Consider the following 15467-nt stretch of genomic DNA (forward strand, 5'->3'; position numbering starts at 1 on the left):
TGTGATCACTCAATGACATTTACTGCCCCCACTGACTAGTAGAGTGAAGTCATCATTGTTCATGCATGCACATGCCAATCCACTCTCTTTGGCTGCCAGGTCACATCGATGTCGCACAAACTGTTCCCGTCATATCAACCATGGCTGGACTTTTTTCTGGACAGACCTCATATAGCTAATATTTGTTGGGAAGTGAATTTTTGCCACTTTATGAATTGATTCATTTAATCCTCATATCTCTAGGGGCAAGCACTATTACTATTCACAATTTGTAGGAGAGAAAATTAAGGCTTGGAGACTTTAAGCAATTTGCCCAAGGTCAAAGAACTAGTAAGTTGCAGAATGTGAAAAATTATATACATGGAGCCACTTCAAAATGAAGTCAAAGCCACCATCCCAGAGGAATTGCCTTAATGTCTTCACTCCTCGACCCTTTGAAATGTTTGAACTGGGAATAATAACCTGTGGATTGGGACAATCCAACATTGTAGTCTAAACAACTGTTTGTAAAGCTAATAGAAAATCAGACATTTTGAATATGAAGACTGCAAATTAAGGACATTCTTTAGAATTAGCATCACCATGTATAGCTAGAAAATAAATTCCCTTATTTGTACCTGTGGAAAGTCTATGCTTAGCTGATTAGCATCAGTAGAAATTCCTTCCATTTATGTAAATTATTTCCCTTTCCTTTCTCATAAACACTGTTGCCTTCATCTTACAACTGTAACACTATTTGAGTTTTTGTCTGAATCAGTGCTTTTCAGAAGCACAGTATTTTTTTTATCTAAAATGAATGTTTGTTACCTCTCACTTGGGCTTTCTATTTTTAGTTTCAGAATGTCTTGGGTTCAAGCCTAGCATTTTTGGTCTAGAGACTACACTTTTAAGCAGCAAGCTCTATTGCTCATCACATGCTACATATAGTTAACTGCATAATTCTCATAAACCCCACGAGAGAGATACTACCAATATGACATCCATTTAGTAATGAGGAGATTGGTCCTACCAATGTCAAAGTGGCAAGAAGAAGGCTTTCAAACTTAGTTCTGTCTGACTCTTCTATCTGAGATCTTAAATACCACCCACTACCACCTTCCAGAGAAGGTGGTATACTTATTATTTTTAAATGCTTACAGTATTAGAGATAAAATAGATTTTAAGATAAAGGGAAGAGGGGAGGGAAAAGGGGGATAACAGAGGAAAGAAGGGGAAGGGTTAAGTCAAGGAACATGTATAAAGGATCCATGGACAAAGACAATGGGGGGAGGATTGAATGTGGAAGGTTGGGGGTGGGTAAGGCAGGGGAAAGTAATGGGGGAAAATGGGGACAACTGTAATTGAACAATAATAAAGAAAAGATAAAGGGAAGTGATTTTACTAAAATATTATAGTAACTATCAACTCATTATCTTGTAAAATATTTAAAATACTTAAGCCACTTATTAGATTTTTCTAAAATATGTGAAATACTGTTAAGCTAATATTGAATGTCATCATCCTGAAAAGCAGAACTCAAATGACTATTCTTAAAAATTAAAATAATTATTCATTTCAATGTTTATGTGATTCCCCAGGATAACTGCAATTACCTCAGGAGAGGTAATTTTTGTAAGCACTTCAAAAAATAAATTTTAATTTATTTTGACTATTGCAAATATAAAATGTGATTTAGTACATGTTGGGTAAAATACCTCAGAGTATTGCAAAATAAAAAAAAACACAATAGTGTTATAAAATATGACAGTTGTCATTTCAGGATAGATTATTTTAATTATTATTATTATCATTACTATTAATGTTTTTTGAAATGAGAAGGATAACCATTTATATCTGAAAAATTAGAAAGTATTAATTTGCCAGCCAAGCTGTTAGGATCTCCTAGGATGTAAAATTTATAGAAAAAAATTAAATGGTTATTGTTATTATTGCTTTTAAGGATATTCCTACATAAATCTATTCTTTTCTTCTCTGACTTTACATTTAGAGTTCTGGCTTCTTTTACCCTCTGTGAAACCACTACTGCAGGGTTTCAGATCTCTAGGTCCATGCTGAGTATCAGAGCAGAAAAGAAGAGAGTACATTGCAGGTGGGTCATAGCATAAACTTTAACAAAATGGTTTGTCATCAGCATCCTACTGTGGAGTCATTTATGGCTTTATTACCTTTAGGTCCTTTGAACAGTTTGATTTCCACAACAGTCTCCAAAATGGGTCGTCTTCTTCGCACGTAGAGCCTGACAATAGACCCCGCCTCTTTGAGGGCTTCCACCGCTTTACTGTGGGAAACCTCTGACACGTCCACCTCGTTCACCCGCAGGATACAATCATTGACCCTGAAAGGACAGAAAAATGCAAAGGTCAGAAGTGTTGAGGAGGACTTCTCAAAGAATATTATTATGACCAAACCTTGTGAAGTGGGGGAGCAGAGAAAATAAGCAATTTTAAAATGATTACATGTAGAAAGAAAATTTCAACTGAAGAAAATTAAAAAGAAAAAAACTTAAACTGCTCAGCTTTCCCAGCCTTTCCTACATTGACTACACTGCTGGTCAAGGCCTATTGTGAACTTCAGTCCATTCTGACTGGGAATGCATCAGGTGGTGGTGTAGTTAGAAGGACACATATTTTAATGTGTCTTCAGTTACATCATAAATGTGACTGGTTTTAATTGGTTGGACTGAGGGTTACAGAACTGCACAGTATATCTGCAAAGTACACACATATATCTGCAATCCATCCAGGATTCCTCATCTTCACTGCGAGCCCCCTGGTTGAAGGCAGCATCATCTCTCACCTGGGTTACTTCCACAACCTTCTAACTACTCTCCCTGAATCCTCTATTGTCACCTTTCAACCCATTCTCCACGCAGTTCCCAAGGTGAAGTGAACATGGTTGGTGGCTTATTCACCTTCCATTCCTTATTTCCCTGATTTTGTTCAGGACATCTATTCCTTAGAAAATATTTGTTAAATAAGTGAAAGAATAAGTCTAAGTTCAGTTATTGAGCCCTCCATTTCCTAAGTTTATAAATATTGGTAATTTTCTTAACCTCCCTAAGCCTCCATATTCTCATCTATAAAACAGATATATAAATAGTACCTACTATAAAAACTATGGTCAAAAAATAAATGAGATAATGTACATATAAATTCTTAGCACAGACCCTGGTATATAGTAAGCACCTAATAAATGATTGTTATTGGTAGCAGTGAAAATTTGTTGATTTAGAATATTAAGTATTGGATCCTTTCTATAATCTTATGGAATAAAATTTATTAAGATATAAATCAGAGTTGTACCAACTGGTTATTTTTTTTGTATAAACCTGCCAAGAATTTGGGTAGAGATTTGATATGATCTCATGCCTTCCTAGTTCAAAATTTCGGCTCTTTCTTTTTAGGATCACATACAGTAAGTCTTCACAATGTTGTTGACAGGTTCTGCAACTTTAAGCAAAACAACATATAACAAGACCAATTTTACCATAGTCTAAATGATATAAACAAAAGTGAAAGTTACTATAAGATATCATCAACATTATAATGAAATGGCATTAAATGAAACACCATTATTTGAGGATCTGCTGTACATTTAATGTGAAGAACAGTTTGATCTATATTGTATACATCAATTCAAAATTATAACATGGTGGTAGAAATATGATACAAAAAAGTATAGAAAAATTTTCTACCATTTTTCTATAATTTTTTATACCTCTTTGAGGAGCTGAGATATAGGAAGTCTTATTTCATTGAGAACCCTAATTAGCCTCAAAATCCTGAAATGGAACATTTCATTTACTAAGATTTAATGATGCCATTTTATCATAACAGATGCTATGGCTTTAATAGGTTTGCACATACATTTTCTTTCTGACTGACTAAAAACTAATTCATGGAAAACTACCAATTAAAATAGTGTGGAGAATGGAGGCATCATGGGTGCCAGCCTCCAGGCAGCAGCTGGTCCTTTGAGAGTGGGTAATTTTTTCATCTCATGATAATGCAAAAACATAATGTTTACCATCACCCTATGCTCAGAATACTAATCATATCTCAAAACACTGCTTGCCATAGAAAGGAGCAGATGATATTAAAAAAATTCTCCTGGCTCTATTATTTCAAACGAATAATAGAAAAATTTTTTTCTTTTGTATAGTGTAAATCTTAATTGTCAATTGCTGGGGTAAGGAAATCACAGCCTAAATCAGATGGTTTTTCCTGAACATGTGGATGAAGTAGGCAGCTTTAGTGCACTGAGAAAAGCATTGGAATAGCAGTCAGAAGGCTTAGATATGAGTCCCAGCTGTATATCAGCTATGTGACCATGGTCAAATTACTTCATCTTTTGGAACTTCTGTTTCTCATGGAAAGAGAGTAGGCATGCCTGGAGTTAGTGGGAGGAGTAACCAGACAGATAACAGATATGGATGTATGTGTCAATTGTAATACAAGACACTTCTGAGAGTTATAGCTATTGATCGGTGAGTTAAAGATGTTGTCCTGGAGGATTTGTTAAAAGGTAAACAGGATGGAAATTGAAATTTTTAGAGGGCCTATTATCTGCCATACCATTCTGGTCACTTCATTTATTTGTTCACACTTAAATCAGAACAATTATGAATCATCGATTCCCATTTTGTAAGACAAATTTTACTGACAAAGTACAATGTTGGTGAGAGCATAAATGTGATTCCTAACTGGGTTTGTCTTTTTCTGAAGCCAATGCTGATATAATGTTATTCAGACTTGATTGTTTTAAATTAAAAAAGAAATTGAGAGTATAAGGAGGGGGATTTACATTAAAATTCTTAAAATAGAAAGGAAAGAATGCTAAGCCAAACTAGGGCACTCATCTTCCCTTCCTCCCAGTCACTTCAAATAGCATTTAATTAGAAGGTCATAGCTGTTTAAAATTAATTTGCTTTCCCTACCAATAGATAACCTTTTGTGAGTAAAACCACAACTTGTATTTATTTGGAAACATATAGATGTACTACTAGCTTCAAAAATTTTTTCCCAGTAAAATGTGCAGCCTTTATCATATTTCTGACACACTGTTTGAGAGAGCCATTTGCGTATAAAATTTCTCTTCACTCTACCCATGTAATTTAGTTGATAGTTTCACTCTTTCAGTGCTTGCTGTTTCAGATATAAGCCTACAATATTCTTTTTGTGGACTAGAATTATCCATGAGATTAAAAGGTTAATTTTAAGCTTTCCCCAGTCTCATTTCCTTTGAACATTCTGGTATATTTCCTTGCAGCAAATATTTTAGAAACAAACAAACAAACAAAAAAACATATCATCATTAACATGTCCATGGAATCACATTTAAATTTTGCACTAAACAATTTAATATTCTGGAACATGATATAATATTACTGAAAAGTTAAATAATACCCAAGAAATTATTTGTTCCATTTTGAAGATATAATTTAAAACATTATATATTGTATACATTCTTTCATAGATATTACAGTATGTTCTGTTGTAAAATGAGACTTTTAATTTTATACACTTTTAAGGATTTTAGTTCATTAAAAATAATCAATAGATGATTATGTTAGAATTTTAAAATTCTTGTTTATTATGCATTAAAAGGTGCTGGAAGGAGGGCATTCCTCAATAAATAAAGAACAGAGCTACCATATGACCCATAAATTTCTTTTCTGGGTATTCACCCCAAAATTTGAAAATATTTATTATAAAATTATGCACCCCTCTGTTCACTGCAGTATTATTCACAGTAGCTAGGACAAGAAAACAACCTGTATCCTTCAATAAATTGTTTAATAAAGAAGACATGGCACACACATACTATGGAAAACTACTCAGCCATAAGAAAAAATGAAATATTACCATTTGCAACAACATGAATGGATCTTGAGAGTATTGTGCTGAGTGAAATAAGTCAGACAGAAAAGGACAACAGTTATATAATTACATTCATATGCTGGATATAAAACAAAAAGCAACAAATAAACAAATACAACAAACAAATGCTAAAACAAAAATACTCATTAATATAGCATAGTGGTTACCAGAGGAAAGGGGGCAGGAGGGTGAGGAGGGTGAAGCAGGTCAAATATACAGTGACAGAAGGAGAGTAAACTTTGAGTGATAAGCACACAATGAAATATACAGGTGATGTATTATGATATTGTACACTTGAAATGTATATAATGTTACTAACCAATGTCAACCCAATAAATTTAATTTAAAAATACTGGAAGAAAAGATAAAGTTTCAGCTCTGGTTCTTTATGAATATAGATGTTATGGATATTTTTAACACCATATTTCCACTTTTGTGTTTCTTCCAAAATTTTAAATGGGCATATATCACAGCAGAGAACTTAAGAACAAGGACCTGGGAGCCTTGGTTACATATAAGTACAAATGGGATGTTGTTTCAGTTCTACAGCTTAGGAGCTGTGTGACTTTGGGCAAGTCATTTTGACATCTGGGAGCCTCAGTTTCTTTATCGGAAAATAGGAATAATGTAATTGCTGTATGGATTAAATGAGATAATCTTGTGAAATACTTAGTGCACTGACCAATAGCATAGCACTATAGTCTTAAAAACGAGACAAGAACATTTGCATCGGAAGGGATGAGAAGAGGCCATACTGGAGGAAAAATTATGCTAACAGGAGTGAAAGGAAGAGGGAGCTACAATCAAGATACTAAAAGGATTTTTGAAATTCTGTATGAGAAAGGAAGGAAGAGATACAATGAATGGGATTTAGGGAAAGAAAATGCAAAAATGAGGCTTTTAGTAAGTCTAATTTTATAGAGTGTGACTTAATTCTCCTTTCATCTTACTCCTCCCCCACCACCAAGAAAACGGTCAGTTGTTCTGATAGAAATTATAGCTTTATGACAGCTTTGGCAAAAGCTTCTAAAAATCAGCACGCTTGGCAGAATTCCCACCAACTCATGTCTACTCTGCTCCCCCACTCTATACATTTAACTACACCCAGCCACACTCAGATCTTCTCAAGCCTTGATTCAGAAGGAGGTTTTAGGCCATAGGGTCTGAAACTTAACTCTACAGTAGCTAGTGGTTATTACAGAATGTCCTCTAAATGACTCACCCTTTATAGTCTCCACATAGTATTTACTATTCTCTTTGGCCAAATAGATGAATTAATTATAGACCAAATGGTTACATCATGGAGAAACCTGATCAATGCTTAATGTGCTAGACAAAATGCAATAATACATTATCTAACAGAAAACACTAGCTGGGGAATTACACTGCACACACTTAAGGAAAACAATCACTCAAAACTATAGGAATCTATTTAAAATAAATACTTCTATAGATTGTATGTGGATTGTACAGATTGTATAGATTTCAATGAAAGCAGAAAACTTCTTAAGGTTACAGTATCAAAAATGTCTTATATTTCTTTTATTCTTAGACTCATTAAAGGTAGGTTAAGAACAAATAATACATATTCAAAACTTTATTTAAGAAAAGAGAATTCTGGCCAAGATGAAAGCATAGGTTGAAACTCTTTGCTTCCTCCACAACCAAAATAAGTATTACAACAAATTTAAAACAAAAACGAAACAGAATTGCTAGAAAATCAAACTGCATAGAAGTCCAACAACAAACGAGTTAGGGAGAAACATTAATCCAGACCAGAAGGAGGGGCAGAGATGGCAGCCAGGGGTGGAGAAAGGAAGTCAGGGTAGAAAGGATGCTGGGCAAGGCAGTGGACCTGGCAGACCAGGCAGCAGCTGGTGGATGGGACTTCCCACATGGGTAAGCCAAGAGGAAAAACTGGGGAGCAAGACAGACTGCCCAACCCAGGGTTCCAGGGAGGGAGACTAAAGCCCCAAAATCTCTGGCTGTAAAAACCTGTGAGGTTTGTGGGGGTGGGAAGAACTCACAGCCTCACAGGAGAGTTAGTTGGAGAAACCCACAGGATCCTAGAATATACACAAGTCTATCCATCTGGAAATCAGCAACAGAAGGGCCCAATTTGCTTGTAGGAAGTGAGGGAAGTGACAGAAAGTGGGACAAGCAAGCGGGATTGTTCCCTCTCTGACACCTTTCCCACATATAGTACCACAACACAGTGATGTGGGGACATGGGCTGCCCAGCTCTAGTGAATACCTAAGGCTCCACCCCTTACAACATAACAAGTGTGCTGAGACAAAGAATATGTCCCAAGTGAAAGAACAGATCAAAACTCCAGAAAAAGAACTAAGCAACAAGGAGATAGCCAACTTATCAGATGCAGAATTCAAAATACTGGTAATCAGGATGCTCACAGAAATGGTTGAGTTCAGTGACAAAATGAAGGCTATACAAAGTGAAATAAAGGAATATATACAGGGAACTGACAGTGAAAGGAAGGAAACCTGGACTCAAATCAATGATTTGGAACAAAAGGAAGAAATAAATATCCAACTAGAACAGAATGAAGAAACAAGAATTCAAAAAAATGAGGAGAGGATGAGGAACCTCTGTGACAACTTTAAATGTTCCAACATCCAAATCATAGCATGCCAGAAGGAGAAGATGAAGAGCAAGAAATTTAAAACGTATTTGAACAAATAATGAAGGAAAAGTTTCCCAGTCTGGCAAAGGAACTAGATATGCAAATCCAGGATGCTCAGAGAGTCCCAAAGAAGTTGGATCCAAGAAGAAACACACCAAGACACATCATAATTAAGTTACCCAAAGTCATTGGGAAAGAGAATCTGAAATGAAGCAAGAGGAATGGAGAGAGTTACCTACAAAGGAGTTCCCACAAGACTATCACCTGATTTCTCAAAAGAAATCTTATAGGCAAGAAGGGGCCAAAAAGTATTCCAATTCATGAAAGGCAAGGACCTACATCCAACATTACTCTATCCAGCAAAGCTATCATTTAGAATGGGAGGGCAGTAAAGTGCTTCCCAGATAAGGTCAAGTTAAAGGAGTTCATCATCACCAAGCCCTTATTATATGAAATGTTAAAGGGATTTATCTAAGGAAAAGAGAAGATAAAAAACTATGAACAGTAACACAACTATCAAAAACTGAACCTAAAAAACAAAAACAAAAACAAACCCAAAACTAAAACAAACTATGTTGGGAACCGCCCTGACTGGTATCAGAAGCTGAAACCCCCGCCTAGCTAAGGCTAAGGGAACGCCCTTGGAACCGTGAGCCAGCAAGGAGACAAAAGCTTATCTCCCTGGCAGGAATGCTGCTTCTGCTGCTTTGTTCATAACTGAACTCCCAAAAGCTTGGTCGGTTAGCCAAAGACGGGTAAGATTCCCCACGGGGGGAACAACCCAAGCCAGGCACGATCACTTTTGGGAGGCCCCCCCAAAAGAAGGACTTGGGGGGGGCTGCAGCAAAGGGGGTGATGGACCCTCACTCCTCGGCTTTGACAAAGTCTGAGTTCTCAGCGTCCGGAAGAAAATCTCCTTATCTCTCGGTGGCCTTAGTTCCCGCGCTCCACCTAAGCCTGAAACAATGACGGGGTGGTACAGCTCGGTACTGAGAAGTGCGGATTTCCCGGGGTGATCAGGCCTAAGAAAGAACATGTAAATTACTGTGAAACCTTCTTTGTTTAGATGCTCTCAGTTGAATGAGAAGGGTCTTAGGAGGAAGTTATTTTGTTCCTCAGCCTTACAGCTCTTTGACCCCCAACTCAATAGACCGGCAGAGTTCTTTGTTTTCTATAGTTCCTTACTTCCCCTAATGAGTATTGTACTTTACCTGAGTTATTATGTAGCATGAACCCAATAAAAGCAGGTATGGACTGTAAATCGGTGCGCTCCCCACTAGGGGGGGTGGCCATTTCGTCCCTACTTCTCCACAGAAACTAGTTTGTCTCTGTGCATGTGTTGTTATTTCTCGCGTGTTTTGTCGAGCCATCCACAGCGTTCCGTGGTCACTGCTAGCCGGTGACCCACGCGCAACAAAACTAAGCAAACAATTAGAACAGGAACAGAATCACAGAAATGGAGATCACATGGAGGATTATCAGTGGGGAAGGGGAGGGGGAGAATAAGGGAAGAGGTACAGGGAATATAAAGCATAAATGGCAGATATAAAATAGACAGTGGGGGGTTAAGAATAATATGGGAAATGGAGAAGCTCAAGAACTTATATGTACAACCCACAGACATGAACTAAGGTGGGGGGAATGTTGGAGGGTTGGGGTATGCCTGGTGGGGGGAATAAAGGGGAGAAAACTTTGGGACAACTGTAATAACATAATCAATAAAATATACTTAAGAAAAGAAAAGAGAAGTGCTTTATGCTAGTGAACAGAGAAAAGTGGAAAAAATACATGATACACATACAAACACACCCACAAATTGAGACTGATCCAAGTGGCTTCAAATCATGATGACCCTTTCCAAAGGTACTTAATATGTCTGTTTGCTCTCTTCCTGTGCCTTCATGAAGCACATGTAAGTGTTCACTGGGGATCTTTAAAGTCCACCACCAGCTAAGGTTTCTCCTTGTGGAAACTTCTCACTTAAAGAAATCTATTTATTTCATTGACCTTATTGTGTGCTATTAGTTTATTAAAACTGAGAGTAAAATAATAAAGATGAGCATAATTTAACAGTTTTCCAGAAAAGGAACAGGACTAATGTTCTGGAAGCATCAGATATATGCTGATATAGTGATGTCTACTGGGACTTTTTCTCCAATAAGTACCTGCATGGTTGCAGGAGGAGTGACAAGTTCACAGAGGTTATCATGGACTATTTGTCAAGTTTGGCCAGTCCCTGTTTTGGGGAATCAGGAGTTGACACCATGAGATTCAGAGGTACTATCTGAACAGAAGAAATACTGGAAGAAATTTGAGAGCTTTAATATTGGGGCAATTTTCTTGCCTATGAAATAGTAAAAGCTTATTTTCAAGAAGATGGGGACTAAATAAGATATAAGGAAAGAAGCAAGGGTCTCAGAAAGGGAGAGGGATCTTTCTGGACTCCCCAGACTACTTTTTCACAATCCATCCTTGTTCTTCCCAGGGCTTAGTTGTCCAATTTATCCTTGGAAAAGATACTCTAAGTGTCTTTCTAATTCATTCCCCTTTTTGATTAAGTAAGCTCAGGTGGATTTTCATTATTTGTCAAAAAAAAATTCTAACTAATATAGATTGACTTTGTGATCAGTGCTTTACATGAGTTATCTTCCTTAGCTCATTTTTATTTTCCTTTTAATACTTAAATAAAATTTATTTTGTCTTTTGGGAAGTCATCCCTGGCTCAGCTGGCTAGTTCTGTGTCTCTCCAGTAGGTAGCCAATGCTACCTATTAAAAGGGTTACTAGACTAAGCAAATTAAACTATAGGACACCCAGTCAGTTAAATTTGGATTTCAGATAAAAGCAATAATAATTCTCAGGATCAACACTTTTTAAGAGTAAGTTATGTTTAATACCACATTTGGAAATACTCATACTAAAAAATTACTTGTATTTGTCTGCTATTCAAATTTAACTATGTGTACTATATTTATAAAAATATGGTATTTATAAAAACAAAGAACTGAGCTTCTTATACTGACCTGCTGTCTTTGGTTTATTCAAGTGGCATAATAGTTGACACAGTGGGATGTATTTGGATTGTATATTGTGTATATATTCTTTAATCTAAGCAGAAACATTAAAATGTAGACATTGCTTTCTTCCTTCTGCAACAGAAACTAAAGCTCAAATAGGCCTATAATGATAGTAAGTGGTAATCTCAAAGCTCATGCACTGCACCATTCATACCTGTCTGCCTTGTTACAACTAATCTCAAAGCTATAGGTAATCTCAAAGCTCATTCACAACATCATCCACACCTCTCTGGTTTTCAAAAAATAATTTTGGGACTTATTTAAGGACCAACCCAACTGCTGACCATCAGTAGGGTTAAGGATCATACTGGAAAGAAGTAACCTCAGGCCAAACAACAAAATCTATATCAATGGTTCTCAAACTTCAGAGTGCATTGGAGATACATGGAGGGCTTATTAAATCACACATACTGGGCTCCATCCTTAGAGAGTGTCTGATTCAGTAGGTCTGGAGCAGAAGAGAGGATCTGCATTTCCCGGTGTGGAACTCAGAAAATCACTGCTCTAGGTTGTGAAGGGGAACTCTACTTGGCTTGTGTGTGGTTCACTTAAAAAGGAATGGATGTACTGAGTCTTATGTAGGCTTAAATGACTGTGACAAAAGTTCTGCACTCTGACTCTTGTGCCAATCCCCTGAATGCTGTAGCTTTTTATTATTTGGAATGAAGTCTCAAAAGGAATCTGCACCAGGAGATTACAGCTGCCACATCATGTCAGACTGTGCATATGCAGGCCATTTTCCCTTACTCATTTTACATTTGAGGCTCTTTTCCTTCAGCAAAGACCAAAAGATAGCTACTTCATTCTACATTTTAAAAATAGGGCTCTGCTCTGTCTTATTTCTGGGTAAGAGTAACTCAGGTTTATGATCCATAGAATCCATCTCCTACAGTGAATATACTGTTTCTCTTTTTTCATTTACCACTTCATTTCCTTTATATAAAATGCTTATAGGATTGTCTGTAGCTGTCATCTGGGAAAGATCACAGCTTTCTGCAAAGGGAGAAGAAATTGTTATTTCAGCATCAATGGTTGGTCTTTCGGCATTTTCCCAGAAAAGCAGAGAGGCCAGTAACAAATCTCGAGCCAGGTAAATTAGTGAACACCACATGGAAAAGAGGCGTTGAATGGGAATTTCATAGGCAGAGACTTATAGGACTGGAGATTCCTTAGCTCACTAGTCTAGCACTCTATCCACAGATGAGAGTGCACATCAAACTTCATGAAACAAGGTTCTGGTGCCTTCCAACTGGATTACTGAAGTAGCGTTCAAGCTGGCTTTCCTGATGGCAGGTTAAGTAGTCTCACATCATCCCAACACACACGCCCAGCCCACCTTCAACTTCCAGAAGTAACACAAGTCATTTCCTCTCCCTTCAAAGAGTTACTTAGCCTTTATAAAATAAAAACTATGCTTAGTTTACCTTTGTTTTCTTAATGTCTTGTACACAGTTTTTACTTAAGAATGAATAAGCATCAGGGAAGGACCTCTAAATCTGGCCTCTTCAAATCTCTCACACTGCTGCTCCAGCCAATCCACACTCTCACTGCCCTGAGATCATAATGAACTCATTTCTGCTTCTGCATTTTATTTCATGGTGCTTTCTGCCTCCCAAATTCCCACCCCAAATCAGCACAACTCAAGGCCAAGGTCACCCTCCATAGCCTTATGAAACATTTCCTAATCACTCAGGTCTTCATTGTCCATAAGGCCTGAAGTGCAAACCAACACATAGTAGGTTCTCATAAACTAATACAGCCACTTTGTAAAACAGTATGGAGGTTTCTCAAAAAATTAAAACAAGCACTACCATATGGTTCAGCAATAAATACTTTTGGGTATTTATTCAAAGAAAACAAAAACACTAATTTAAAAAAGATTTATACACCATTACGTGCATTGCAGTGTTATTTACAATAGCTAAGATATGGTAATAACCTAAGTATCCATCAATGGATGAATGGATAAAAAGGATGTGATATGTTTGATAATATATATATATATATATATATATATATATATATGATTATATATACACATTAAGCAATACATTTTAAAATGCTGAATTCATTTTCCTATACTCAAATCTACTAAAATCCTATACATTTGTATGGATCAGAATAAATAAAATTCATAGTTATACATTTTCTCATTCCATTTTGATTTGAATTTATGATATCAATGAGTATTTCAATGAAAAGGCGAGAACCATAAGGAACATGGTATGATGGGAAGAATACTGAGTTATAAACCAGATGTGAGTTCTAATCCTGGTTCTGCCAATTTCCACTTAATTTTTTTCCCATCTCTCTTTTTAAGTTGAGTTCAATGACTTTGAAATTTTCTTCTTGCTCTGGTTTTCTATAACTCTGAGTTCAAGATCAGCTCGGCCACTGTCTCTACTTGGAAGTCTGGAGTGCTCCTCAAACTGAGCAGAGAACCAAATCATCCTGATCTCCCTTCTGATGAAACTCTGTACTTCCTTTTTAGTTTGTATCAAGGTAAATCATTTCATCAACAAAAACATGAAGTTATCCTTCTTTCTCAGCCACATAGCTAGTCTTTCATACAATTTTTTAGATTTAGACTTTTCCCTTATTTCCACTTATCCTATCTAAGATCTGGCCTCATTGTCAATCGCCTCGATTGTAGAAACATATTTGTAATTAGTCTTTTGCTTCTGGTTTTATCCCTTACTCACAATCCATTTTCCAGTTTATTGCCAGAATAGTGTTACTAAAATATATACTGGATTGCTTCATTCCCCAATTTAATAGCCTTCAATGGCTCTCCATTTCCTAAGGTATTCAAACATTTTTACTATCTAAGCAAGAGAGGTCTATTTTCAAATCTTAGAAGCCACATAATATATATTTATAATTGTTTATATAAAATAAAGGCAAAGTTTCTGTGATTTCTGCAGTGAGGAGAAAAGGGAATCAGAGCAGAGCCTATTGGAAGACCCTCATATCCTCTTAGAGGGCTCTGAGGGATCCAGAGTCCAGGCACCACGTGTGACAGAGCAAGGGCTAGTAAGCACTGAAAGAAACCAGGGCAAGCTCTTTCTCTAAGCCAAGGGCCCTGGTGCTGACCTGTGTCTCCTGAAGTGGGTGTCATTTTCTAATTCCCTTAAAGGTCTTGTATGGCCCTATGATCCAATGCTCACAGGGCTTTGTGGAATACAGATTGAGTCCACTTTTTAAAAAATACTTTTGATAAAGTTCATAGACCTTCAGATAACACATAAGTCTTTCTATAACCTGGTTGCTATGTACCTTCACAGTTCTGTCTCATGCTATATTATTATATATTTTTTAAACATCACACAGGTTCATGATCCAGGTTTCTCCCTCTGTCTACAATAGCCACCTCCAGGCTCCACATTTGTGTAAGTACCTTACCTTTTAAGATCAATGTCCATTCTGAAGTCCCTTTACAGTTTAACAGGGGAGAGGGAAAAAAAAACTATTAAAATTCACAGTTATAAGTGCTATGGCAAGAGACACATAGGGTGATACAGAAGTGTATAATGGGAGAACCTTATTCAGTTTAGGGAGGTTGAGGAATAACTAAGGTGGTTGAGATCTGAAGGCCAAAAAGAAGTTAACCAGGTGAATAAAGAGAGGAAGAAGTGACCTAGGGATAGTTTAGTGGCTGGTAAGCTGAGGAGAAGAGATTAACTCTTGAAGGAATGTTAGAGAATTAAACTTGGACCTAAAGGCAATAAGTCATTGCAGTGCTTAAAGTTAGAAAAGTGTTTCAGAAAGAGCTTTCTAGGTAGAGTATGAAGATATGGAGCTTTGATTAGATTTTTGGCATGAATTTAGGGTAAAATCAGTCAAGTATTGTTAAGAGGCCATTATAAAATT

General features: G+C 36.7%; 1 protein-coding gene across 14 annotated transcripts in view; it reads right to left on the reverse strand.

Annotated features, from left to right (window-relative positions):
- DLG2 (discs large MAGUK scaffold protein 2) overlaps positions 1 to 15467 on the reverse strand; it is a 1902487-nt gene that overhangs the window by 559324 nt on the left and 1327696 nt on the right. For all 14 annotated transcript variants that reach the window (XM_045817849.1, XM_045817836.1, XM_045817835.1 and 11 more), the window contains one exon: positions 2166 to 2335. In XM_045817849.1, the coding sequence (XP_045673805.1) occupies positions 2166 to 2335 (170 nt within the window). The remainder of the gene's footprint in view (positions 1 to 2165; positions 2336 to 15467) is intronic.

The sequence above is a fragment of the Phyllostomus hastatus genome, unplaced genomic scaffold, assembly GCF_019186645.2.
Source record: "Phyllostomus hastatus isolate PE091 unplaced genomic scaffold, TTU_PhHast_1.1 phas_scaffold_317, whole genome shotgun sequence".
Lineage (NCBI taxonomy): Eukaryota > Metazoa > Chordata > Mammalia > Chiroptera > Phyllostomidae > Phyllostomus > Phyllostomus hastatus.